The following is a 25,529-nucleotide window of genomic DNA, read 5'->3' on the forward strand; positions in this document are numbered from 1 at the left end:
CAGTGGATTGGGTATCGGCCAGATGTGACAAATCCTCAGTGAATACTTAAACATTTCATTTGCTGCAGAGAACCAATTTTGATGTTTTAAGATCCTGCTGTTACTCATCGCATCCTCCATGTGCTTCACAATAAATGCATTTTAATGTGAAGGCAGTAGTACACATTTTCTGTGAAGCTAAGTAAGTAAGTAAATGTTGAAAATGCTGTTCAAGGTTTTTCTAATACAAAATTTTCTGGACTTTCTGCAAAAACAGAGTACCTAGCACTCGGGAACAACAGATAGTTTTATCTCCACAAGTTAGGTTGAGTTAAAATAAGGTTAAAACAGTTCCAATGGTTATGACTAGGGGTGGACGAAGTGGCCTTTAAATAATATGACAGTATTTCAGGTTATTTTTGTGATAATGATATTCTTGACAATATGACAAAATAATGAAACTAATGTTTGCTTTTGAGCTCTATCTATATGGTGTTTGGCTCTTTGGTGAAATATGTTTGTTGTATTACCCCCTTTTGTTGTTCCAGTCTTTGTCCATTCCGTTTCCGTGGTTTGTTGTATTAACTCCAGCATGGAGCAGTGTTGTTTTCACTTACAGCTATGCCTGTTGTAGCAGTGCATAACGATATGATGTCATTACATTAGCAGGTTGCAATATTTCCATTATCACAATAAACATTTTTATCATATACTATTGTTAACAATATGATATGACACACCTTGAGTTATGAAAGAAACTCATAGGATAGGACAGTATTGGCTTCATAAAAGTCCCATCCATGTCCATTTGTTTATGTACTCTAACTTATTGTGCTGCAGCTGTCAAATTGTCCCGTTGTTCCTCATGTACGGTCCTGAGAGTGAGTGACCTGTGGAGTGGCTGAGTTTCGCTTAATGACATTCACACTGACTGCGAGCAGAGCTGCTTTGGCTTAAACAAGTACTCACTTTGCCTCTGCTTCAGCTACATTTTACAGATACACCATGCCTGTAAATATACATGTGATAAACCGTAGTCAGCTGCTTGGCAGGCAGTAATGGTCACTACAGGACCATCATGTTTTCGTGGATGCTGGCTTTCTGAGAAACATTCTGTAATGGGAATCTTACCAGGGGTGTTTCGGGTCATGGCAGCTACTCACCACTGGCCATATGGTCACAATCAAACCGAAGCTAATGTGCCAGCTGTCAGCTGTATAATATGTTTTGCAATGCCCAGAATTCCTGATGGATGTGACCTAGTGGCTAAAATTTGGCAACAGTTTGACATACAGATACCAATACCAATTGGTGATTTCAGTCAGAGTTGTCTATATTCTGAGACAGGGGTTTTTCTTCCACAGAAAACAACTTCATTTGGTTGAAATAACACTTACTGTTTTGTAACACCTGACCAGTGGTGTACTTCCAGATTCATAGCACATTTACAACCAGGAGTCTTGAAGCCAGAGGGGCAACTGCACAATGATACAGAAAGAAAACAGAAATATTATCTAGTGACAACAACAGAAAGAGATGTAGTCAGTATCTCTTTGGCTGAGATGATGATGGACAGCGTAACAGTTTAAAAAAAAGTGGAACATATAGTTCCATAAATATGCTGTTACTTTTACTTTTATCAGCTATTACTAAAGCTTGATGGTGTTATGATTGTGTTATGTAAATCTGATACTGTTGAGTCATCAGGCAAATGGGTCGCCAGCCGTTGAGACAGAGCTGTGTATCTGAGTGTGAGAGCTGCAGGCAGGAAGTATGTTAAAATACAGATGACTCACTCGAGCTGATAAATGCCTGCGGTCACGTCTCAGAAGGGGTACTCAAGGTAGTTAAAAATTTGGTTCATTACATTGCCAGCCACTCTGTCATTTCTTTATGTACGGCTACAACATATGTGTGCCGTGATGGCCCCTCCTTAATTCCTCACCATATTGTACTTTTGTTTATTTGCTCTGTCAAAACTCTGTGTGTTGTGAATCATTACCTGTCACCGTGCGATACTTGTGTACACATGCGTAAGCCCACTCATGGAGAACAGAGGGATTTCGTTACAGATGAGATGCAGCAGGGGAGCAGCTCTGTCATGTTGCAGAGGCTTCTGAGAGCATGCTGTTTTTTTCATCGGCTGAAAGGAAAGGGAAGACTTGCTAAGAAAGAAAACCCTAGACACTTTAATCTGGGCTTTTCAGTCCAAGCATACAACATTTATTAATGCTGCAACACGAATGTTACAGTTGAAGTAAAAGGATTTCATGGCGTTGGATTTTTTGGCACTTTTGCTTTGCTAGACAGTGTACCATGAGGAGTAACACAGAAAATGGGAGCAAGAAGGGATTACTGTATATGTATGGAAATATGCAGCGGTCTCAAACCATTTCAGGTGCATGTAAGGGTCCTTGACCAGCTGATCCTCCAAGCAATTATGCTTATCTGAAATGTATATCTATGTTAGCAGTGCTGGCTGGCTTTCTTCTATTTAGTCATATCATTGCAATTCTGTCAACAGATTTATTTCAGTATGTCTTACCATTGGCCAGAATGGGACTGTGCTTCCATGGGACTGTAGCTGGAATGAAACTGAGTGTATTTTAGGGAAAGACATCATTTCTTGAACTGATGGAGACACTTTGCACTTTGACTCATAAATCCCTAAATTCATAAATTCCTGATCAGTGATGAATTAGTGATTTGGGAACCCAGCGAAAGTTCTTAATATGGAGAAATGTGTAGCTTTGTAAAAGTCTCTTTCCATGTGTTGTTTCTTTCCTATTCCCTCCCATATATCAGCAAAAACTATTAGTGGCAATGACAAATTCATTCTGCTGAAGCCAAGCTACTTCTTTCTTTTTAATCACAACCCATGGGGTCTCGCCTTACCTGAACATTGCAACAGTTTTACAGCAACAAGAATCTCTTGTTACTGACAGACTTCTTATCACACAAATCACATGTCGCAGCATCGGGGGTAGAAGGTTAGATATGACTGTGACTACTCACTCATTTCGACAGAATCATTTTATCTCTGCCATTGCCATCTGACATTTACTGCCCTCAGAGATCTTGTGTCACTTCAACAAATTAGATGTTTGCATCTGTGCCTCTCCCCCCATAGCTCCATTTCCATTAAACAGCGCTCATGAGAGATTGGAAAATCGTGGAATTTAAACACACCACTGCATGGACATTGCAACTCGATGTCACGTGAGGTGAAGAGCACAGCCTGAAACCCATATTTCTGCTCTTTGTTCTTGTTGCAAATGAAAACAAAAATCTGATGCTCCATATGCTGACAGGGAAGAATGACTCAATGTTATACTGTTGGTGAGAGTTTGACAGTTTGGTACACCAGCAGATGCAAAGAAACCTATGAGAGTGGTCATGTTCCATATAGGGATGTCAGATTCGATTAATTTTATTAGCCCCAGTTTAAGGGAGCTATTAGCCCCAGGCTAAGCAAAGCCGTAAGCAGAGTGTGCGCGTGTGTATGGAGATTAACTTATAGACTGATAACTGGTGAAAAATATTCTTGGTGGCTAACTGATTAACGATTAACTATTGACACCCCTAAATCTGTGCAGTGATCCAAAGATGCAAGTGCCTACATGGATTTCTCACAGAATGTCAGCCAAAAGCAATAATCATCAAAGCCATCAGGGTCTCCTGAATTATGAAAAGGGTCCATGTTTTCTGCCAGGTACATCTGGCACAGGTAACTACCGATCAGTTAAACCCTTCCTTTAAGTACTTGACTTAACAAGATTAGACTGAATGGGTTCTGCCTTGTGGCTGTGCACTGATTATTGAGCAAAAATGTGATATCAGTGACATCACTAACACCCCATCAGATGACCTGACCATTACGGACTCCTGGTCCACAGCAGCCTAGCCCTTCGACTGCTCTACTTTAGCTCTGGACTTCATCTGCATACATGTATCTCCATCACGCCTGCATGACCTATTTACAGTCTACCCTGACCATTATCTCATGTAGGATACAGAGGAGTGAGAGATTGTTATCAGACCCAACCCACCCTTCTATAAATCACATGACTACTTTCCTCCTCAGACACTGTTCGTTTTCCTCCCTCTCTGTTAATTAAGATTGTAGATGTGATAATGTATTAAATATGCACAGCACCTCTCATCTAAGAATATCTTGTCACTGCGAGGAGGGGGAAAAAAGGCATATTTCCCTTCACCATTCACTGCCTACATGGGCATTGGGAATGTGTTTCTAGCTTTAATCGGAGAAGACACAAAACTGAAGGCCGAGGTGTTGAGCTTACAGAGTTATTCGGAGCAATCTTGCTGACATGTTGTCACGTGAATAAGTTTCTGTAAATAGAAAGTGCCTGTTCCCCTCATGCATCTAATACCACACTGCCAGGCATCGTAGAAACGAAGCAGCATACAGTAGATGTGATGCAGTATCTTTAAAGGATTTTATGGACTTTGTATGATGCCTCAGTGTGATGTAGTACTTCATAGGGTTAACATTTTCAAATATGCGAGGCTTAATCCTGTATGTGATGAAAATGCTTTGGACATTAATATGGATCAGAGAGGATCTACAAGTGAAAACTCGTTGCCTGTGCCTGTGGAGTGAGTCAGTCTGGCAAGAGTGTTTCTCAGCAAGAGGAGGAATGGAGGGTTAAATCTCCAGGTCGTCGCTTCTCTCTTTGATGTCAGGACAGAGATAGAGTATAATCACAGAGTACCGCATGAAAGGGCCGGCAAATAGCAGTTTATTCTTGATATGCTATGCTTCTGTCACTCTCATTAATTGCTGGGCACATTTAAAATAGATTTCATTTTCTCTGAGTCCAAAAATACAGTCCTGTCAACTGCACTTTAATGCAACTCTCTGAAATAATCCAGAGGATGAACACCTTCTCAATGACATTTCTCCCTCATTTACAGGCGTGGATTCTTCTTGATGGCTCACCTATATCAAGACTCTATATCTGAAGCATAATTACAACCTCGCTCTACCTTGGTCTTTGTTCAAGTACAAATAGATTGTGGTGTGTGAACATATTGGTTACACAATTCCCCATTCAAACTTGATGTTGAGTGGCTTAAATAGTTGAATATTAAATTCTCCACATTTCATTGAAACTGGAGTAGCAGGGTATTTTTTCAGCAGTGTCTGTGACTCACCCAAAGATGACATTGAATGCTGCTTTTACATTGGCAGTTTGCTAAAACAGTCTGTAAGTGTTACACAAAATTAACTGAGCAAATCGCCTACCTCAGTCGTTTTAGTAAATTAGGGTGCCACCCACAGGTGTGCAGACTTTATTTTGTAAATCAGCTATAAAGTGGTTATTTTAGATCACTCTGAGTTTTTGGCTTGATACCCTTAACTGGAAATTTACCCTACACTTTATCCTTAAGTAACGTCACTACAGTTCATGCATTCGAAATGTTAATGACTGCTGAGTGCAGTTAAAGACTGACCCCCCTGATGGATCCCCTCTTGCAAATGGCTTACATGTACAGCATTGCATGTGGTCTCTCAGAGAAGTATGTTAATTACGGCATAAATTTTACTGTCCTTTGATACCACTTTGTATAAAAATTTGGTGTTCATCAATATTTGATTCCAATTGTATACCAAAATCTGAAATTTCTGCATCCCTTCATACTATCCCCATCAGGTTGGTGGTACATGGCATCATTCCAATTATCCAATTATATTTACTGAATTATTTGAAAAATTAAATAAACATTTAAGATAATTTGTTAGTTTTCAGTGTAAGTATGAAAATTGGTGAATAGAAATAATGATGTTAGAGCTTTCCCTGTTTTTGGATGAAAAAAAGATATGCTGTAATTTTTGTGTCGGATCAAAGTGAAAACGAAAACCAGACACTGCGACAACCCTAATGCAATAGTTCCTCATGACTGTTTGTGTGATAAGATGTTTGAGTGCAGTGAGAGGAGGATAGTGAATCTGTGTTTCTGTCCCCAGCTGGAAGGGCTGTGTATCAAGAGTCTCAGTGGAATAATAATGCATTAAAACAACACGGCCTGCCATTGATATTGCAGGCAAATTGTAGAGAGAATATGAGTGTGTCTAAAGGAACAGATTTGCCATTATGGCCCCTGACATTTACTTAGCCACTAATCATTGTCGTGTGTGTGTGTGTGTGTGTGTGTGTGTGTGTGTGTGTGTGTGTGTGTGTGTGTGTGTGTGTGTGTGTGTGTGTGTGTGTGTGTGTGTGATGTTGTGAATCCCTGTCTCAGCTCCTGTAAATTTCTGTCCCCTATTATGTGTTTGCATGTATATGAAGCATTATATGTGTGTGCCATCATGCACGTGTGTGTAGGTGATTGTGTGTTTGTGCACTAATGTGAATCCTCATCATGGAAATAGCTGATATTAGCCATGGTTAATTAAAATGAGTAAGGACAAAGGTCAGCCACTCAGCTCTCACATCTCTCTTCTCTAGAGAGGGAATAGAAGCAACATGAGAGAGAGGAGGTATTTTTTATTTGGGCACTTCACTTGGAATGGGGTTTGCAGGTAAAACAGCTTAACATAAAGGTGGATTGCACAGTGTCACTAATGCACATTTATTCTGCTACATTTGCTTTAGCCAGCTCAAAATATCACAGTTTTCTTAATCTCAGATTCAGAGTCATCTATTATGGAAACCTTGATTCTCTCTGCATGGTTCTGGACCCACATTACTCACAGTGGCTAGCAGAGTGATGCTTTTGTACTCTTTGTACTTTGAAATGCATGTTTACAATGGTACATCAAAACGAGCCTCCGATTTTTGGTAATGGGGTTGTTCCAAAGCAGAAAACATAGATTTACTCCCTGAGAATTTTCTTGGACGCTGTCCCACTTCAATTATCTTTCTTTTTCCAACGTACTCTCTACATGCCTGTCCTTGTGGATGACATTGGATTAATTGGCAGGACAAATTCATGTCTGTTACCTCTCGCTGTCGCTGATAGGAATAAATATTTAGTGAAACACTGCAACAGTTGATATAGTACACAGGAATGCATGCACAGATGTCTAATAACATAATAGAAATTTGAACAAAACCTGCTGTAAAACCTTACCAATGGAATAAAGAAAGAATTAATCAATTATCAAGTCTGTAATTTATCATTCAAGGGTCATAGGTTATTGTTCACAAATAATGACTTGATTTAAATCAAGTGTGAGGGCGCTGGCCTTTATTTGAAACAGACTGCTATTAGGCCTTTAATTCCAGTTTTCCCTGTTATTTTATCTCATTTGTTAACTGATCTGGTTGGTTTGCTGTTGTTCCTGTTTTGCAAACATTTCCATTATGTTTACCTCTTGTCATGGTGAATTCAGTGTGATGCACATTCCCACAGCATCACTTCCATTATTACGACAGCATAATCATACATACTAACCCGATCATTAGACTGAACTGCCAGTATGCCAATTTTAGATTTGTGTCTGGAAGTCACCACGTCACACTCATCCACACTTACCACCATTTTTGTGGCCATTTTTCTGCGACTATTTTCTGGTTCTGGCACATTCTAATTCCCACATGCGAGGCTCTGATTGGCCTGGTTGTTTTTTCAACAGAGGAAACAGCAGTCAATGAGTCCAACACCAGCATGTTTGAATGGCTCAAAAAATAGAAGATGTGGGCAGCAATTCAGAGGTCTGGAACCAGGCTAATGCCATTACTCACCACGCTTGCTCTCTTTTTCAACAGGAATAATAGTTCTCAATTAGTAATTAATTCAGATCAGTTCTAGGCTGCTTTTCTTTTTGTCCTTGTTAATATATCTCAACATTCCTTTCAGATTTTTCACATCACACACTTCCCAAGTTTAGCATAATCCATAGTCCAGACCACTGACATGCACAAACTTTCTTTTCCTACTTGTGAGGCGCTGTTTCTTTGCACTATCCAACTTTGCCATCAACCATCTCTTTGCGGTCATCGCGCCCTCCTCTACTTCGCCATGTGTTATGCTGTAACTGAGCAGCCTTTCCACACAGACACGCTGGCTGTTGGAAGTTGATCATGGAGGTTTAGGAGGTGCTTCAGAAATTCTTCTTATTGTTTGATAACTGACAATGTGAAGGGGACTTATATAGATAGAGATATATAGAGCTTAAATGGTTGGTCAATTAGTCAATTAGTTGATTGTCAAGTATGTTGATAATCAGTCATAAATTCATTTTTTAAGCAAAAATGGCTAGAATTCACCGTCTCCAGACTGCCAATAGTTCCTAGTTTTCTTAGTCTTCTACAACATACAATAATAAAGCAAATATACTTGGACAGTTGGTCGGACAAAACTGGAAATTTACTCTACTTTCTAGCTTCTTTTTTTTTGCCTGAACAATTAATCAATTAGGGCGGCACGGTGGCGCAGCAAGTAGTGTGTGTGCCTCACAGCAAGAAGGTTGCCGGTTTGATCCCCGATGGGCCTGTCTATGTGAAGTTTGCATGTTCTTCCCGTGCATGTGTGAGTTCTCTCCGGGTACTCCGGCTTCCTCCCACAGACCAAAAACATGCTCATTAAGTTAATTGGTGACTCTAAAATTGCCCCTAGGTGTGAGTGTGAGTGTGAATGGTTGTTTGTCTTGTGTGTTGCCCAGCGATCGACTGGCGACCGGTTCAGGGTGTACCCCGCCTCTCGCCCGTTGACAGCTGGGATAGGCTCCAGCCCCCCGCCCCCGCAACCCCAAAAGGGATAGGCGGTATAGGCAATGGATGGATGGATGGATTAATCAATTAAGGACATAATCTTTAAATAAATCAATAAAGAAAATAATCATTAGTTGCAGCCTTAGTCTTGCTTTTATTCAGATCTATTTCAGTGTCAGTGTCATGTTTTAAAAATACTTCCTTTTACTACATCATCTACAAGTATTTACCTCCCACATGCAAGTCTTAATCGTTTTTCCCTCCGTCTTGTTTTTAACGTATATGAGTGAAGTGTGTGGGTGTTAGTTTTGATGATGGTCAGGCCTGTGAAAGTGTCAGTGAAATTCATACATGCTTGAGAAAACAAGTGGACATGTACAAAAGCTTTCTGTCGCCCTTCTTCTTTTGTAAATGGTGGTATGTTCTGTTTAGAATCAACTCTGTTTGCTTTCTAACATGATTTTTCATGAATTCTGGACATGCAGACCACTCCAGAGACACTGTGGTAGATGAGGCATTCAAATTTAGTGTGACAACAATCTAAATTCAGAATTTGACTCCACCAGTGGTGTCAGGCCATGGCTTTTCTGGTGCTAAACAGTTGGTTCACCGAGGTGTAAATCACAACAGAGACATGGGTTCTCTCACTTCTCCTCTCGGCAGTGTTTATCATACAATACATCCTTCATCAACAGTGGGATAGCTGTGAAACAGATTTGCTGGGGCTGAAGCATTGGCAGGCATCTGAGAGATACACTGGCCTTAATTGGGCAGATAAATATCACAGGCTGCGCTCCCTGGCCCTACAGCACTGTTGCATACATCACCCTGAATGCGGACTGACCACCAGCAGTGGGGTGCCGCCCGTCTGACTCATCTGGTGCACAAGGTGCAATTAAAGAGCAGTGAGAGATTTCCTCCTCTAGTCTGCTTCCTTGACTTGTAGCTATATAAAGGTCCAGTTACAGAAGCCCTCCTGCTTTTTTAGAGAATCCAGTTGTCATCTTTATATCACATCACATCTTTTATACAACCTCGATTCCCAAAATGTACACTTCATAAAACCGTTGTCGGTCAACACAGTTCATTGGCAAATGATTGTGTTGTGTTTTTATCTATGTTTTACGCAGGATCCTAACTTTTTAAGAATCAGGGTTATAGACCGGCATGGTAAACAACGTATTATTATCAAAGACATAAAAACCAGGCAAACCAAAGATGGGATGCATTCTTATTTAAAAGATCAGTCATTGATGTTCTGTACAGACATCATTATTTTAACTATCAGCACTCCAGAGTAACGCCATAAACAAACAGCAAGAACAGACATCTGTATTCTGCAAGTACAAACTCTGAGTTTTTATTAATGAGCAACTTATTGAATAGTCATGACTTTGGCCTTTCCAAAGCCCTCAGTGGGTACAAATTGCCCTGTGTTACCTACGTGTTGTTTAGTCCAAATCTTCTGCTACCAGTCCGCAGGGGGATCGTGAAGAAGAAGCAGTCGATACTGGGCACTATCAGAGGATATGGCAGCTGACACACAAAAGCAATACACATTGCTGTGTGCACACACCTTCAGTTTTTGTGAATGTGCACACATGCACATACACACACATGCATGCTCTGAGAATAATCACTAACCCTCTTCAGTACTTGAACCTTGAATTGTTTGGCAGCCAGTGTTATTTATCATGGACTTATATGACTCACCAATGAGAGAAATAAATCAGGATACAGAGGAAGACCGAGCTTGTTCAGACCATCATTCCACAAAACTTCTTTACTCTCGGGCAGTCCACTCTTCATCCTGAAAAGGCTTCTTTTCTACCAGATGACCCAATCACAGATACATATTAATATTTCAAGGTAATAGCTTAATATAATTACAAATGAACAATGATGATGAGTTCTTGAGAAGCCCAAACTGGGATATTTTAAAAGACACTTGTCATGGCTATCAAGGGCACTTTGAGAAGTATGACAGTTGACAGTTTCTGTGCCCCAAAAAGCCTTCCACATCTCTGAGAATTCATTTCCCAGCAGAAACTGGGGACTGTCAGTAAAACGAACTTTACGAAAACGCAGATGCAAGTTCGTATTTTATACAGATGTATGAGAGTAATCAGGCTATAGATAAAAAGGACACTGCCTTGTTCCGACTGGGCTAGAGTTTGATTTAGTGACAGTATTTTGGATGTTGACCCTGGATTTTAATAGATAATGATAACATGTGAAAGTAGCTACAATAACAGTAGCACCAGAAGCCTTATGTTTGTCTTGATTACATCTTCGGGGTATGACAAAGTGATGCGCAAAGGGCCAGTAAAAACAGATCCAACCACCCGCTGAGCCAAGCATCTTCTCTTTGACTGGGGCTAGCATATCTGCTAGCTGCCAACTACTCTCTCTTCACATTAATCACGACCTGGGTTCTAAAGTTTGAACTATGACCTTTAGTGCTGCATCAAGGCCCAGTGACAGATGGAGACAGAGCTTTGTGTTCTCTCATCAGATCATCCATTTCACACACACAAAAATGGTCTTTTCACACATGGGCTGAGAGCTGAGATCCACGGAGGATCACCCATAGCAACGGTCGTTTGGTCACCGGATGATACTTCATTGCTGGAAAGCAGCGTGCCCTCTGACAGTCTCAGTGTCTCATTTTGACAATTGAAGTAAGCCTTGTGGCTGGCCAACGACACTTATCAAAGATGCTTTGTTGACACTAATTGAAAAACCAGTGATCATCCTGGAGAGTGAAAATAGAGTGGCCCATGCTCAGGAACTTTGTTTATCATAAGCAAGATGCTGAGGCTGAAAGACACTGATTAGTATGAATAAATTAGAAACTATTTCAATAAGTGGGTGATAGCTTATCTTTGAATTACATGCCCAGTGCAGCTCTCCCATTGAAGATTAATTGCCTCTCACAAGGTATTTCGAAAAGTTCATTTTCATCAATTGATTTCCCTTAATTCATGAATTCCCCAGAAGTGCATGAAATTGGTAACAAGTTCTCCATAATCATGCTTTCTGCATCGTTAACCTCATTGGCAATTACTCATCATATGTATCGGTTGTGACATTTGCGGAAGCATGTTATTTTTGCACCATTAGGTCATGACAAGAATATTATCGTAAACTGATGGTTAATTATAAGTTGAACAAAAATGGTATTCATAGTTCCTGCAGATTTCTGCAAGGAGCAAACCTGTTTCCAGCATTTTCAATAGTGAAAATTGTGTTCTTTTTTTTTATCCTTTATCAGCCTGATCAACTCACTATCCTCCAATGTAATTGACAAATATATGCATATACAACACTAAAAAACACACGTTAAATGTTGGTGCCCCTATTTGGAAATTTACACCAAATAACCAAGAACGCCAGCATGGTGAAAACTGTTTCAATATAGACTCCAACCTTTGTACATTACAGGGACATTTTGGAGACTGGGGGTATAATTGTCCAATGTTTGTCTTTCTCCATGGCGGCTATTATCACCTCACCAGTACATTATTGTTCCTACACTATTGGGGTCACTTCTGTTTCAGTCAGAGGTAGGAATGCTGCCTTGAAGCAAAAAAGTGGGTCATTGAAATAAATTGAGAGAAGAATATAACTTCAGGGTTACAACTAAAGTAATGGGCATAGGTTATACTGTAAGAATGTATGCCAGGTGCATTTACAGTGATACAATGAGGTGTTGGAGCTTATTAAGACATGGTAACGGAAATAACAACTAGGTCTGACCTACATAACTAAAAGCTACTACAGAGGAATGCAATGTCAAAGACAACTGATTTTAGGACATTAAACAAATTTTTAGATCAAAAGCACAGATCTCAGATCTGCAGTTGAAGCTTACAGTACTCATCATACTGTACTGTTCCCACATTATTGCAAACTATCATTGGACCCTGAGGCTAATTCCTGCAGTACATTAATAGGGTAAATCATTGGATTCATCATACATAATGATACCAGTATGGAATGATGTTCATCAGCTAATGTGTACTCACTGGGAATCTAGTTGTGTCTTTAGCCATTTGCTAACTGCTACAACTCCTCACATCTCAATTGTTTATTAACCTACCCAATATCTAAGCCACAAAGAGATCTTAGAATATGAAGAGATGCTAAAAACAGACAAGCAATAAGGGCTGATGAGGTTTTATGTCTTGGCCCTGCCATTCCAGCACTTGGTCCACCACCTCTATAGCTGCTGGGCTCAAATAAATGGAAAGAAAAAGAAAACATCCTTTTTTCTGAACATTTTTATTGCTTTTTATTATTATTGTTGTGTGTGTTTTTCTGTTGAAAATGATCAAGATTGATATGTTTAATAACGCTATAAGAGAGCAGCAGGTGATATTGGAGGTAAAGCTGGAGCGGTTTTTGAAGTTTCTTGGCTAGAGTCAAGTATGCTATGTTAATACTTTGAAAGCACACAGTGCAGGCACATTAGCATGCACCCATGCACATACATAGACACGAGCACACACCATGCTGTCCCTGGAGCACATTTATATTGCAAAAGTCGACCTTTTTTACTTCATAATTACACGTATTTTTAAAGATACGGTATATTTAAGTTTAAAAGCCTGGGGGCTATGAAGGGGTGACAGACAAAGTCAGCCATTTTAACACTAAATCTACAAATTACTAAATTGGAGGGCCAAGGACTTTCCAGCCATTACAGTTATATGTTTTTGTTATGAGCAGTGGAAAAAACCTTGCCAATAATGACAGATTTCTCTTCTACTTGAATGAACTTTTCCCAAAGTTAAGTACTACAAATTGTCTGTGCCTGCTTTATGACACTGCAAATGGAGGTAATCCCTTTGAGTAATACAATCTGTCACTGTTTATGTTTAGTTTCCGTGTCTGACACCTAATTAACGGACTGGAAGTTGGTTCGTTTTTGCTGCCTGCAGTGAGGAAAGGGAATTGAAAACCTTTAGGAATAGCTGTGTGGGAACTGACTCATTACTGAGGTGTATATTACACCCTTCAAACACAGGTATACCATATTTTATAGGTTTATTATAATCCATTGGTATTGATGTCATCTCTAACAACCTACAGTTTGGGAAAGCTTTGCAGTAGGTAATTCAATAATTGCAAGGAGCTGTTCAAAGATCTCCTCAAATCAGAAAAGTAAAACTCAAATCTGCCCCCAATCCAGTTTCAAAGGACGGCATATTGTTGATTATGAACTGTCTGTCCTCAGATCAGTAAGCATCTATGTTTTAGACCATTACATTGTATTGTGTTTGGACAGTCAATGTTCACGGGACAGTTACAGGACCTTTGTTGATTTCTGTGTTGTGTGTAGGATGAAGTTGGACAGATGAAGGAGTTGAATTACAGAAAATGAAGCTGGACTTTTTTCTTTTCCACTCCCCTACCTTCCTCCCTCTCTCTCAGTTCTCCCTCACTTGTCTACCTCCGCCCATACTGACATTACAACAAGTGGCCAGATTTCCCTCTGTGCTCTAATTGGAAAGCTGGATGGCAGTAGGTTTAGCCAGTAATGGGGTCCCGCAATTTGGTAGCAGTAGTCATCCTGGAGAGGGCCTGTCAGAATTCGTAGAAGAGCCCAGTTGTGTGCATTCCACTTTGCAGCTCCAGAAGAAAACCCCTGCATTTTAATAGTGCAGCTGTAAGCATTTCCGTAATTCAAGGTGGCGTCATTAGAGGCTTATTTATTCACCCGAGGCGTCTGCCAGGAGGGAGATGATGCCGCCCAGATCAGCTGTGGCAGCTCACTCTCAGCACCTCCTGCAGGGCTGGAGAAGGGGAAATTAGAGAGGAATGGGCAAACATGACAATCAAAGCATCGTTACTGAATTAGCACATAAAGAAAACAACAAGCTGTGTGTAGGTATTGAGGGATGAGTTAGAATGTTCTGTTGTTGAACTGGTTGCACAGTCACAACTGTCTCTGATGTTTGCAGAGGTGGAGGACGTGTAAAAGGGATAATATAGGGCACTCAGAGAGAAGCAGCCTAGAAAGAAATAATGGTAAAGGACTTTGTAGGCTTTCAAGGTAATGTGTCAACAAAGACATTCGCAAGTGATTTCCACAACAATGTTTAAAGGGCTTTTCATGGCAGGGGCGAACATCCATGAGAATAATTTGCCCAGCAGATGTGACTATAATCTTTTTCTAACCTACTCAAACTGCAATTGTTTTCAGTCTCCTCAAGGTGAGTGTTCCTTGACTATAATGTATTGGCCATGACCACGGTCTCACTCTTGGGTCCTCTTAACATTGCTTATACAGGTGTCAGTGTAACAGCATTGCAGTATTTTTATTGCAAAGATCATTGTATGTTGTGGTGAAAGCTGCTTGCCTAAAACACCTACTTAGCCTTTAGAACTTATTACACAGAGCTGTCGCGATAACCGCAATAATGAAAGACCGCGCTATTGACAAGCCAACCGCAGGGGAAGGCATGCAACTGTCAAAACCGCATGTGATGGCATATACTTCCTGCTCAGTCTTCGTTTTTTAAGACAGAAACAATGGCAACTGCTCTCGTCACAAAACCAAATGGAATTTCGCCAGGTTAGGAACATTTTGGATTTCAACCTACTGAAAAAGAGAGCCATCATATTTAGGTGAGGCAAATTCTGCAACACAGCAGAAATGCTGTATAAAATGCAGGAGGGTTCTCTATAGTCAGAAAATCACCAGCACAATTGTGTCCACGATCAGATCCAAATTACAATACCTCACAGGAGGAGGTCACATAGCCTCCTCCTCGCTCGCTCTGGGACTTCTGACTGGAAACACAGGCAGTCTTGTAGTAGAAAATGCGGCTGATTGACCAGCTATCTCAAATTGTCACCTGTCACATTTGCGTCCCAATTCTTGTGGGTAAACCCAAGAACAAGGGTGCAGGTTATTCGGATAAGCAAGCACAGAGATGCGTACAAAGATGAAACATTGTCCCACTGTACCCCTTACAAAGTCATTTGCAAAAACAGCGAGAAAAAACAAATGATGCTAATACCACATACCACACCGTTGAGCCACCCTCAATCACTGTAGGAGAAATTCCTTCACCTTGACAGCCCTAATTCCACTTCAACTGTGTCATACTATAATCTGCCACTAACTCAAATAAAAAAAGATGGAAATATACAGCTGAACCACACTGCAAAACCATGATTGGGTCAAGGTATTTACTGTGTTTACATTTCCATAAATGGCTTTACAAACTAACACTGACAGTAAGATATACTGCTTAAAGAATCCATGCTATCATTTTAGCTCAAAGAGGCACACTGTCATTGCTGATACTACCTGTAGAGTCCGTTCCTTTCATCTAATCCAAGTGCATTTTTTTTCCTGTCTGTGAAATGCAACGCAAAAATGCAGAAAATGATCAGAGCCGTTGTGACAAAAGGTTGAATGCTGTAATTCTGTGTGCATATTTTTCACATATTTACACTGAGTTTCTGCATCAGACTGGTATGAAACACCTTTAATGCTGTCAAGTAAGGTGATGGTAGAGCTACCGTAAATACCGTCATTATCCTCATTACTAGGGTAAGCATGCGTTTAACATTGCCATTGTTCATAGTATGAAAACTGAACCCAACAATGCTATCCACACGACCACTAATACACACATCCATACGAATAATTGATATCTGACATCAACAATTATAATTCAGTCTGAAATTACCCAGTTTCACCAGCACTTCTCAGAGCCAGCACTGAGAAGTAGACACAAAGTGAACACTTTAACTTTTGCAGCACCTTGGTAACTTGATTTTCTCATTAGTGAATATGGAATTTCAAATAGATTTGTATTTCTGTTTGCCAAATGGAAACCCCCTTCAGCCCTCAATATCAAGTGTCCATCCTATAGCCCTTCAGCAACAAAGCTTGCAATGTCTCAGTGCTGTAACCTAGCAACGAGACCCCCACTTATATAACATCTTGTTTAGGATGCTTTTTTTCAAATAAGGAACAGCAGATGGCAGAGTCATATTTTGTTTATGCATTGGCTGTGTCCGAAGTCCCTGAAGTATAACTCATTCACTGTTCCTCAGATGATAATAGATGCTTCATGGTTAACAGTGAGCAGTAAATTCAGATTATTAACCATCATCATTTTGCACCATAACTGATAGTTGTCATGTAGCATAACCGCAAGAACTTTTTTCCTTCTTTTATTGATAGAATTTCCTAAACTGGACATAATGTAAGCTTAAAAATATGTTTGTGACGACTTAAACAAAGTAAATATTTGGACACAGCTATTGCCTTTTGTGTTCACAAAGTTGTGCCACAAGTCTGAATTGTTTGATGGTGTCTAGGACTGACACCTTCTGATCAGCTGGTCAGTTCCAACCAAATTCTCACTGGTCAGAAAATTGCTGATGTTACTTTAACAAGGAGAAAAGCACTTCTTAATCTGTTGGATTAAGACACAGCTCTGCTCAGTCACCAGAGCAGCTCCGTTTGCACATGCCTTCCTGTTTGCTTGTCTGTGGCATAGTAGCCGTCAGTGTTGATTTTACAAATACTCACGACGTGTAACCAATCAGATGCTGATGTGGGCCGGACATTGAGCGGGACTATAGAGTGGTGACTACAGTGGTGGTGAAACCAGCTGCATCAGAGCGAAAGTACCACATTCTTAAATAAATGTATTTTTCCCCATTGACGAATTGATTGGTTGAAGAGTAGCTAGAAATTTAGTTGACCTAGATTTTCTTTGGTTGACTGCAGCCCTAATGGTTTCTAACTACAATCGTTTTTAAAGACATGGAATAAAAACATGGACTATTGTCTGGTGAATAAATTACTGTTCAGTTCTTCACTGACATCCACATTCCATAGATGATAAAAGTTTGTCACATCTTATTGTTTAAAGTTTGACTGTTGTCTGTTGATCTTTTATTCTGTTTCCCGGACTTAGCTGTTATTCTCTGCTGGAGCAAACAGTGTTATACAGTAAAGCAACTCAGCTATAGTGGCTCTGGGCTGAAAAACTGAGGGCTCTTCATGTGAACCTTTGAAAACCTCTCAGTCCCTGCCAAAGAGAGATAGGATCAGTAGACAACCCCAACATTTTCAATTTTGTGCTATCAGACACTGAGGAGATGTGTCAACACTGGGGTCCTACAGCAAGTAAACACAGGAGTCTGACAAGCAATAACCTAGATTCAACATCACCTCTGGTCCTCTCCCGCTGAAGGTCCGCCACTTTCATCTCATTTTGATCCAGATCTGTTGATCAAAAATGACGCCTTTCCCCCCACAAAACAAGAAACACCAGTGATGAGAGTGTTTTGTTGGGCAGTCCTTCATATCATTGAGGGTTGTGTGGGTATAAGGCTGGGTCAGTACATGCTGATTAGGCACTATTTGAGAATCCTGTTTTTTTTTCTTCAGTCATAGAGGCTCCAGTTATTATGACTATTGATGGTTTTAATGACGCTCCATCCTGTATTTGACTGTAGGCTGCTCTTATTGTACAATTCGTGGACATGGTTATGGACTGTTTATGGACTTAATGTTGATGATACGTGATCAGTTTTTTATAGTGGTGGATTTTTTATGCATTCTGTGACTTGATTGTACAGTATTTTAAGAGGGAGGATGAGAGCAGTATGTTCTTAGCAGCATCCTCTGTATTATTGCTCATAATCGAGTGAAGAGGAGCAAGTGAAGGTGGCTGCAGCTTAAGTGAACTGAGCTGACTGACAAAAGAAACCATGTGACTCCAAAAAAGTGTTGGTGGGTCGAAAGTAGAACTCGGGAAATTGTTGAATCAACTTTTCTTTTGTTAGTTTTTTAGCAGGCATCAGGAGGGATCAGAGGGTAGCACAGTTTGAAGCCTCAGACGACTGAGACGCCATTACTGTGTGGTACAGTCCACTACTGAAAAGCTCCCTCAGAGATTTAAATCTTGCCGATTAAAATAGTGTCTCATAAGCCTGCATGTGTGTGTGTGCACCCATGTGCCTGCATGTGTGCTTAGTTGAATATGTTTAACTGCCTTTGTGGGTGGCTGCATGTGTGTCTGTGTTTTTTGAGCAGCCTAAATACCGAAGCTTTTAACATCAAAGCTCCAAGAGGATCTAAGTGCCCAGAAACTTGTAAATTATGATGGTAAGTGATGTCCAGCAGGGACTGTTGATGAGATGCCCTCAATAGAAAAGAACTTTTTCCACTTTTTCCAGAATATGCTTCTTAGGGACTTACATGGATTGATGATACACAGCTTCCAAACCACCTAAAGTGTAGCCTAGTTCCAGACCTGTCAATCACTGCCCACATCTCAATTTTTGTCAAGTGATTCAAAAAGGTCTGGTTTTGTTCTTGTCAATAGCTGTTCGAGAAGCAACTCAACCAATCGAAGCCTTTGTAGGTGGGACTAACTGACTGCCAAATCTGTCCTGAAATATTAAACGCAGTCACAAACTGCTTAATCACTGCTCATGATATATTTAACTGTGTCTAACTCTAAAATAAACACAAATTAATCATGCCCATGATGATTTCATTGTTTTAAAAGAGAGGTTAGTTTATCATGCACTGTACTTAGACACAGACGACTGAACATATGTCAAGTTTATTTATATTGCAAAAAAACAAAAGGTCACAAATAGCACAAATAACAGAGACACAATAACAACAAAGGCAATGATAGAATATATCCACATATTATGTGGACGAATGTAAAACAAAATGTAAAATATTAAAATACTGAAATACTAAAAGCCCCCCCGCGACCCCGAAAGGGATAAGCGGCATAGAAAATGGATGGATGGATGGAAATACTAAAAGCACTAAGAGCAGCCAAAGGGCAATGTAAACGTGTACGCCTTGAGTTTTGTCTTAAAGTGTCCATGGAAAGCTATATAAAGCTTTGAATCTGCCACCACAAATGCACAATCTCACTTACCCACTTGCCTCAATCATGAAACTGTTCAAAGAGGATCTAAGAGGCCTAGGTTTGTAGTAGGGGCAGAGAAGATCTGAAATGTATAAAGGTGCAGCCCATATATGGTTTCAAAAATAAGTTAAAGAACCTTAAAATCAACCCTGTTTTTGACATGTAGCCAGTGCAGGGATGCTACTACCGGTGTAATGATGTCCACTTCTCTGGCACCAGAGTCTGTGCTGTGATGGGCCTTGAGCCTGGAATCTCTCCATGATGTTATTGTTGTCTTAATAACATGCTGTGTGAAGACATGCCTGGCTTTACTTGCTAGCAATCTATGTTAGCTAACATGTTAGAACCCAATCGGGTCCTGCCTCTGTCCAAATCAGTCTGTTTTTTTCACTTTCAAGTTAAGTGTTTGTTACTAATGAGAAAACTTAAGTAGCATGAGAAAATATTTGACTCAGGGTGGTAGCAGGACTATTTGCTGAGATGTTTGCTGAAATGTTTTTAGTATGCATGCCATAACATTGTGACTTCTACAAAAACCAAGGCCGTGCCTAGTGTTTTCCTTCTTTGTAAACTTGCTTAACATAGACTGACTGTACATTGCAGCAGTTTGAGTGTGACTGAAAGTGACACCAGGCAGCCTGTAAATTAGTGATGGGAAAAGGGAACATTTAAGAAGATGGCGATGCCATTCTGAATAAGCTACCGAGTTTTTCTAAAGTGAAGGGTCATTTAAGTATACATTAGTTTGTAATTTATCTCCTTGCTAAAACTGAAACACTGCTCAGTTCACACTGTTAAGATATCCACCATACTTTCCTTTCCTTTACTCTGTAGTGTGATATTACATATAGATGATATTTGTGAATGAGCTAGAGGTAGCAGAATTTGAAATTCTAATCTTGTTTCTATATTTTTTTAACTTCTTTTTTTCTAGTTCCACCCAAGATATATGACATTTCCTCTGATATCACGGTAAACGAGGGCAGCAATGTGTCGCTCATCTGTACAGCCAGTGGGAAACCTGAGCCAACCATTTCCTGGAGACACATAACCCCATTAGGTGAGTTCACTTCACCTCTCACATACCTATGCTAATGACTGTGCAGATGGATAAATGGACGGAGGGATGGATGAGTAGAGAAAGGAAATGAGGAAGCATGGACAGGATCAATAGGTGACAGACCGAGGACGAGAGAGGACTGGTAGTTATGTTTTGGATGAAGAGATGGAAGGGGGAAGGGATGGAACAAGAGATAGATGAGGTGGGATAGATTCATGACAGAAGGAGGGAGGGGGATGGGTAGATGTTACAATATATTCGAGTGAACATACAGTGTCATAGAGAGGGTGAGACCTGAGTGCATATTGAGCTTCTAGAATGATGTTGCCATGTAGCATCATGTATTTCAGGGCAGAAGCAATGGCTATGGCCACTGTGTCACCTTAACTCCGAACAGCTTGAGAGGTACAATGGTAAGATAAGGGAATTGTGTACATGCATGTAAAAAGCATGTATCCCCACTCAACCTCAGCTTTACAAATGAATAATGATAAAAATAAACAAATTAATCACACTTATATAACAAGCGACTACTGATGCGTCATTACCTCTCAATCATATTGATATTTCAGATTCATCCATAGACTGGTCCATCTCACATAACGAGGCCTGTCTTGCTCATGCAACCACATTCTACTGCAGGCTGACCAAAAGAAAAGGAAAAAAAAACATACTGGTCAACATACTGGAGTTTGCATAAGGATGAAATAGACCACCTTAAATCGATTTCATTTAGAGCATGTTATGTATGTATGAGTCATTGCACCACAGATTATTTTACAAATCCATGTGCACTTATAGAGTATCTTTTGAAAAATGTTTCTAATAAAAAAAAATGAATGTCATCATTTAAATGTAATCAAAGAGTTCTTAAGTTCTGCTGATTTCACAGACCGTGTGAACTGTGTGAAAACGATATCCCCTTTTGAAATAGAATCTATCTATCCCGGAAAAATCATCTGTATGCTGTAGGTTATAAGTATCAATATTCAACAATTCAACATATCTCATAAAATGTTTCTACTTCGACACTTCCATTTTAAAATGACGAGAAAAGATACCCTTCCTCAAGGCAGTAGTTAATGTGTTAGCAGAGCACACCCTGCCTTAAAATCAAACGTGTTGATGAGTATTGAGGACGTCTCATCTCTGTAGGGAGACCTCCAGTTTGCTTTGGCAGTTTGTATGCTGTCATTTAAGGTGCATTAACAAAGAATATCTTTATCATCACTATAATTTATTTAGGTGGCTGCTAGTCAGAACACTCATACATCATTAAGTGCTTTGAATACTGAATCCTTCCTTTGAAAACTCATCGCAAAGCATTTAACTGTTGCAGCAGAACCCCCACCCAGCTACTTCTAGTCCTCCCTCATTTTCATATTAATGGATTAGAGCCTGCTGTGCTTATCTGATAGCTGTGAGGATGACAGCATTTATCTTATGGCTGTCAAATCCCTGTCTCTGGTGCTTGCCCTGATTGCATTAGGGGAGTTTTCGGAAGATGATCAAAAGAGCCATCCTCAGAGTCCGAGTGGCAGTCACTCATTCTTCTTTGAAGTGCCCACACTTTGAAGTATGCCAGGGAAGAAATGATATGCTGGTCAAATGAAAGGACCCGGGACTAAATGTAATCACAGACTGTCTCCTAGCACATCAGAAAAGAAGCCATTTGCCATGGGATCTTTGAGTTGGTCATTGTAGTGAGGGCGATTTGTCCAAAGGACGTGGTACAACAGAGAGGTTGTAATAGGCTAATTACCTATCGATGGAATTCCATTAAATCTGTTGGATATGCAGAACAGTCTACTCCAACCAGTGCACAGATGACCTGAGTATGCAATCATAGCATATGGAATATCTCTTTTATGAATGAAAGCAGGCTTGCAACCAGACAAACATAAATTAAAACAGAAAAAAAAATTCAAGATTTTAAAAAAAATGACAACTTGTTATTTACTGCAGAGAGTAAGTTTAATTATACCCTTCCCAAGTTATAAAATCAGAAAAAAAAAACAACCTGTTATGTCATTCACCATATTTGCTTTGGAAATAGGGGATTTCGTGGCCAACTAATGTTCAGAGACTGTTGACACAAGGTCACACCTTGAGGGAATTCTTCAACTTCCACTGGGAATCAAGGATGAACTGATTAGATTTTGGTGGTCAAAGGTCACCATTGCCGCACTAAAGGATTCATACGTTAATTATGACAAAACTTCACACAAATGGCTCAGAGGATAAAATGATGAAGTGATGACATTTTATATCCAAAAGATCAAAGGTCGACTTCACTGTGACATTATAATGTTCTGCAGCAACACTTTTCAGGCCATTATTCAACACTATAACTCAGGAACTGAAGGGGAGATTGAGATCATATTTCACATTCGGTCAGATACTGAATTGGTGACACTAATCTTGGGTGTCCACCTTGAAACTGTGCTGATTGTGTCTATCTTCTGTGTTGCCGGGTTGAAGATGTGTGTGAAGCATCCATGTTTTATCATTGGTGGCTTCGTTGCTGCCACATTCATATTTCAAGCATTGTAGTTCACCACCAAGTCATTAGTTTTGCTGATATTGAGCTTCAGGTGATTGTCGTTCCACCATGTGATGAAGCTCTCTATCAGTCCACTGTACTCCTCTGTAGAAATAGTCTCTAAGTGAAGATAGCATGTTTCTCACTGGAAATTATGCACTGGAATCATACATGTCAATATAGTGATATTTCCAATTCGCTAATAAATGAACTTAATACTTTTACTTTACTACATATATTGTATAAGTCTGGACAGACATGGATATAAACGCAGTTTGACTGGTTGGCAGAGGCATACAGCTGTAAATCTAGCCTTCAGAGATTAACCTAAACTGAAGCTTTGCCACTTTCTGCTAATACAGAAAACACAAGCAAATACACACATTTTCGGGGGAATCTAAAAACGGACCACTTGTCAATGATTAAGTGTTGTCAGTAGGCCAGTGTGTTTCTTAATCTGCTTGTGTTCTATCAATTTGTAGAGTTTTTATTTTAAATGCTGCCTATGTGTTGTCATAGTTGCGTTGCTTGTGTTTTGTGTATTTCGCTGAGGCACCGTGTAAAACAAAATGATTTAGGCATCAATTTAAAAGAGTATTATTAGCATTTGCAACAGAATCTATCTATAGTATTGAGAATAGGATAACACATTTCTGTTTATTTTCAGTCAGGCTTAATTGTTTTGTGAGTGTATCAAACCCTGAGTTTTGTGTCATGAATCCTACTAAAGCTTATCATTATTATTATTGCATCACCTCCGGCACAACATTTTGGCTATTTATATTTGGTCGGAGTAACGACTCTCATTGACATGAGGCCAGGCAGGTGAAATAGCCGTAACGTGATAAACATTTCTACATGGCAAGTTATATTTTCTGGCCTTACTCTCCTCAACAATCAGCCATTTTGGGGTGGGGGTGGATATTTTTTGCACTGTGGGTAGTTTTGCTGCAGCAGTCAGTGAAGTTTGACAGAATGATAAATTGCCCTGACTGACTGTCAAGTTTCTATTCCCACACTGACTGTTTTGTGTTTGCATTTTTTCCTTCTCTCCCCTTCCTGCCAACCAGCAAACTGCCAGCTAATAATAAACTTTGTGCATCCAATGAAGTGTGGCCATAAACTGTTTATTGAGATGATAATTTGGCTCAGTATATGTGCACATAAAGTAAATGCATATTCTTCAGTTAGAGAGATGCAAACTAAAGCAAGCACTTCCAACACACAGATCATCTTTGTTGACATGTTACTAGGAGTGGGAATGAGCCAACATATGTCTGGAGCTTAATGTGCTTAAAAAATCATTGGTGTTTCGTGCTTAATTACCCTTGTAAAAATTTGCTTGACAGTGAAGTCCTCAGGAGTTTGGGTTGATTGTTGCATGATAAGGGCGCTTAGGACTGGAAAGCCCGCTCAGGTCCCCTTATCATCTGGTGAAATCTGGATGTGCAAAGTGAGTGTTTAATGCTCTCCCTACCCTTGAGCAAGGATTCTACCCCCGACCGTTCTAGTGCTGCAGCTCAGACACCAGTTGAACAGAATTAATGGGAAACTGCCTAGTTAGTATGTTTCAATGTGATGATTTCCAACCCCGCAGCTCCAGCCCCAGGCTTTTGATGCCATTAAAACATGTTCTCAATCAACTTGTATGGTAAAATAAAAGCTGAGTTTAAACAAGAATGGCCATTAGCAAAGTATATTGGTAATGCTCCCAGATGCCACTCTGTAGTTATCAGTTTAGCTTTTGACATCACTACTTACTTTACTCCTAAAGCTTACAATAGCTCGGGTGTCAGCCTTTCAGTGTATGTGGGGAGTACTGCGCTGTGGTTCCTCAGTACTCTTTCATAGGTCATAGGGAGGGGGGTAAAGTAGCCTTTAACGTAGTCTGTTTCATTCCGGTTTGGTTGGGTGGATGGCTGGGTGGCTGGGCAAAATTGCTTTGATAAGCTTTTTCCATTGAGATTTGAATCCATGGAATAGAAGTGTGACCTTTGAAAAAGCTGACTAGAATACGAGAATACATATTTGATTGTTTCCTCTGATAGGACTCAGCTGGGACACATTTTTGTCTCTCTTTCCAAGCATCTACTGTACATGTATCAGCTACATTCTGAATATGTTTTGTTTTTACTTTTAATTTAAGTGCATGAGGCATACAGTATCCACCCCAAGGAAACAGAGAGCAGCATCCTCAACACTGACAACTCACTACAGTATGTGTATTGTTACTTAGTCCGGAACTAAGTGGCAACAGCAAGTGCATAAGTACAGTAGCTCAGTCGGTTTCTATGTGAGCAGTGCAATGAATTATTCAAGTTTTACTTTATATCACT

General features: G+C 40.0%; 1 protein-coding gene across 3 annotated transcripts in view; it reads left to right on the forward strand.

Moving 5' to 3' along the window:
• negr1 (neuronal growth regulator 1) overlaps nucleotides 1-25,529 on the forward strand; it is a 141,058-nt gene that overhangs the window by 53,845 nt on the left and 61,684 nt on the right. For all 3 annotated transcript variants that reach the window (XM_070960375.1, XM_070960373.1, XM_070960372.1), the window contains exon 3: nucleotides 20,526-20,651. In XM_070960375.1, the coding sequence (XP_070816476.1) occupies nucleotides 20,526-20,651 (126 nt within the window). The remainder of the gene's footprint in view (nucleotides 1-20,525; nucleotides 20,652-25,529) is intronic.

The sequence above is a fragment of the Chaetodon trifascialis genome, chromosome 4 (genome assembly GCF_039877785.1).
Source record: "Chaetodon trifascialis isolate fChaTrf1 chromosome 4, fChaTrf1.hap1, whole genome shotgun sequence".
NCBI classification, from domain to species: domain Eukaryota; kingdom Metazoa; phylum Chordata; class Actinopteri; order Chaetodontiformes; family Chaetodontidae; genus Chaetodon; species Chaetodon trifascialis.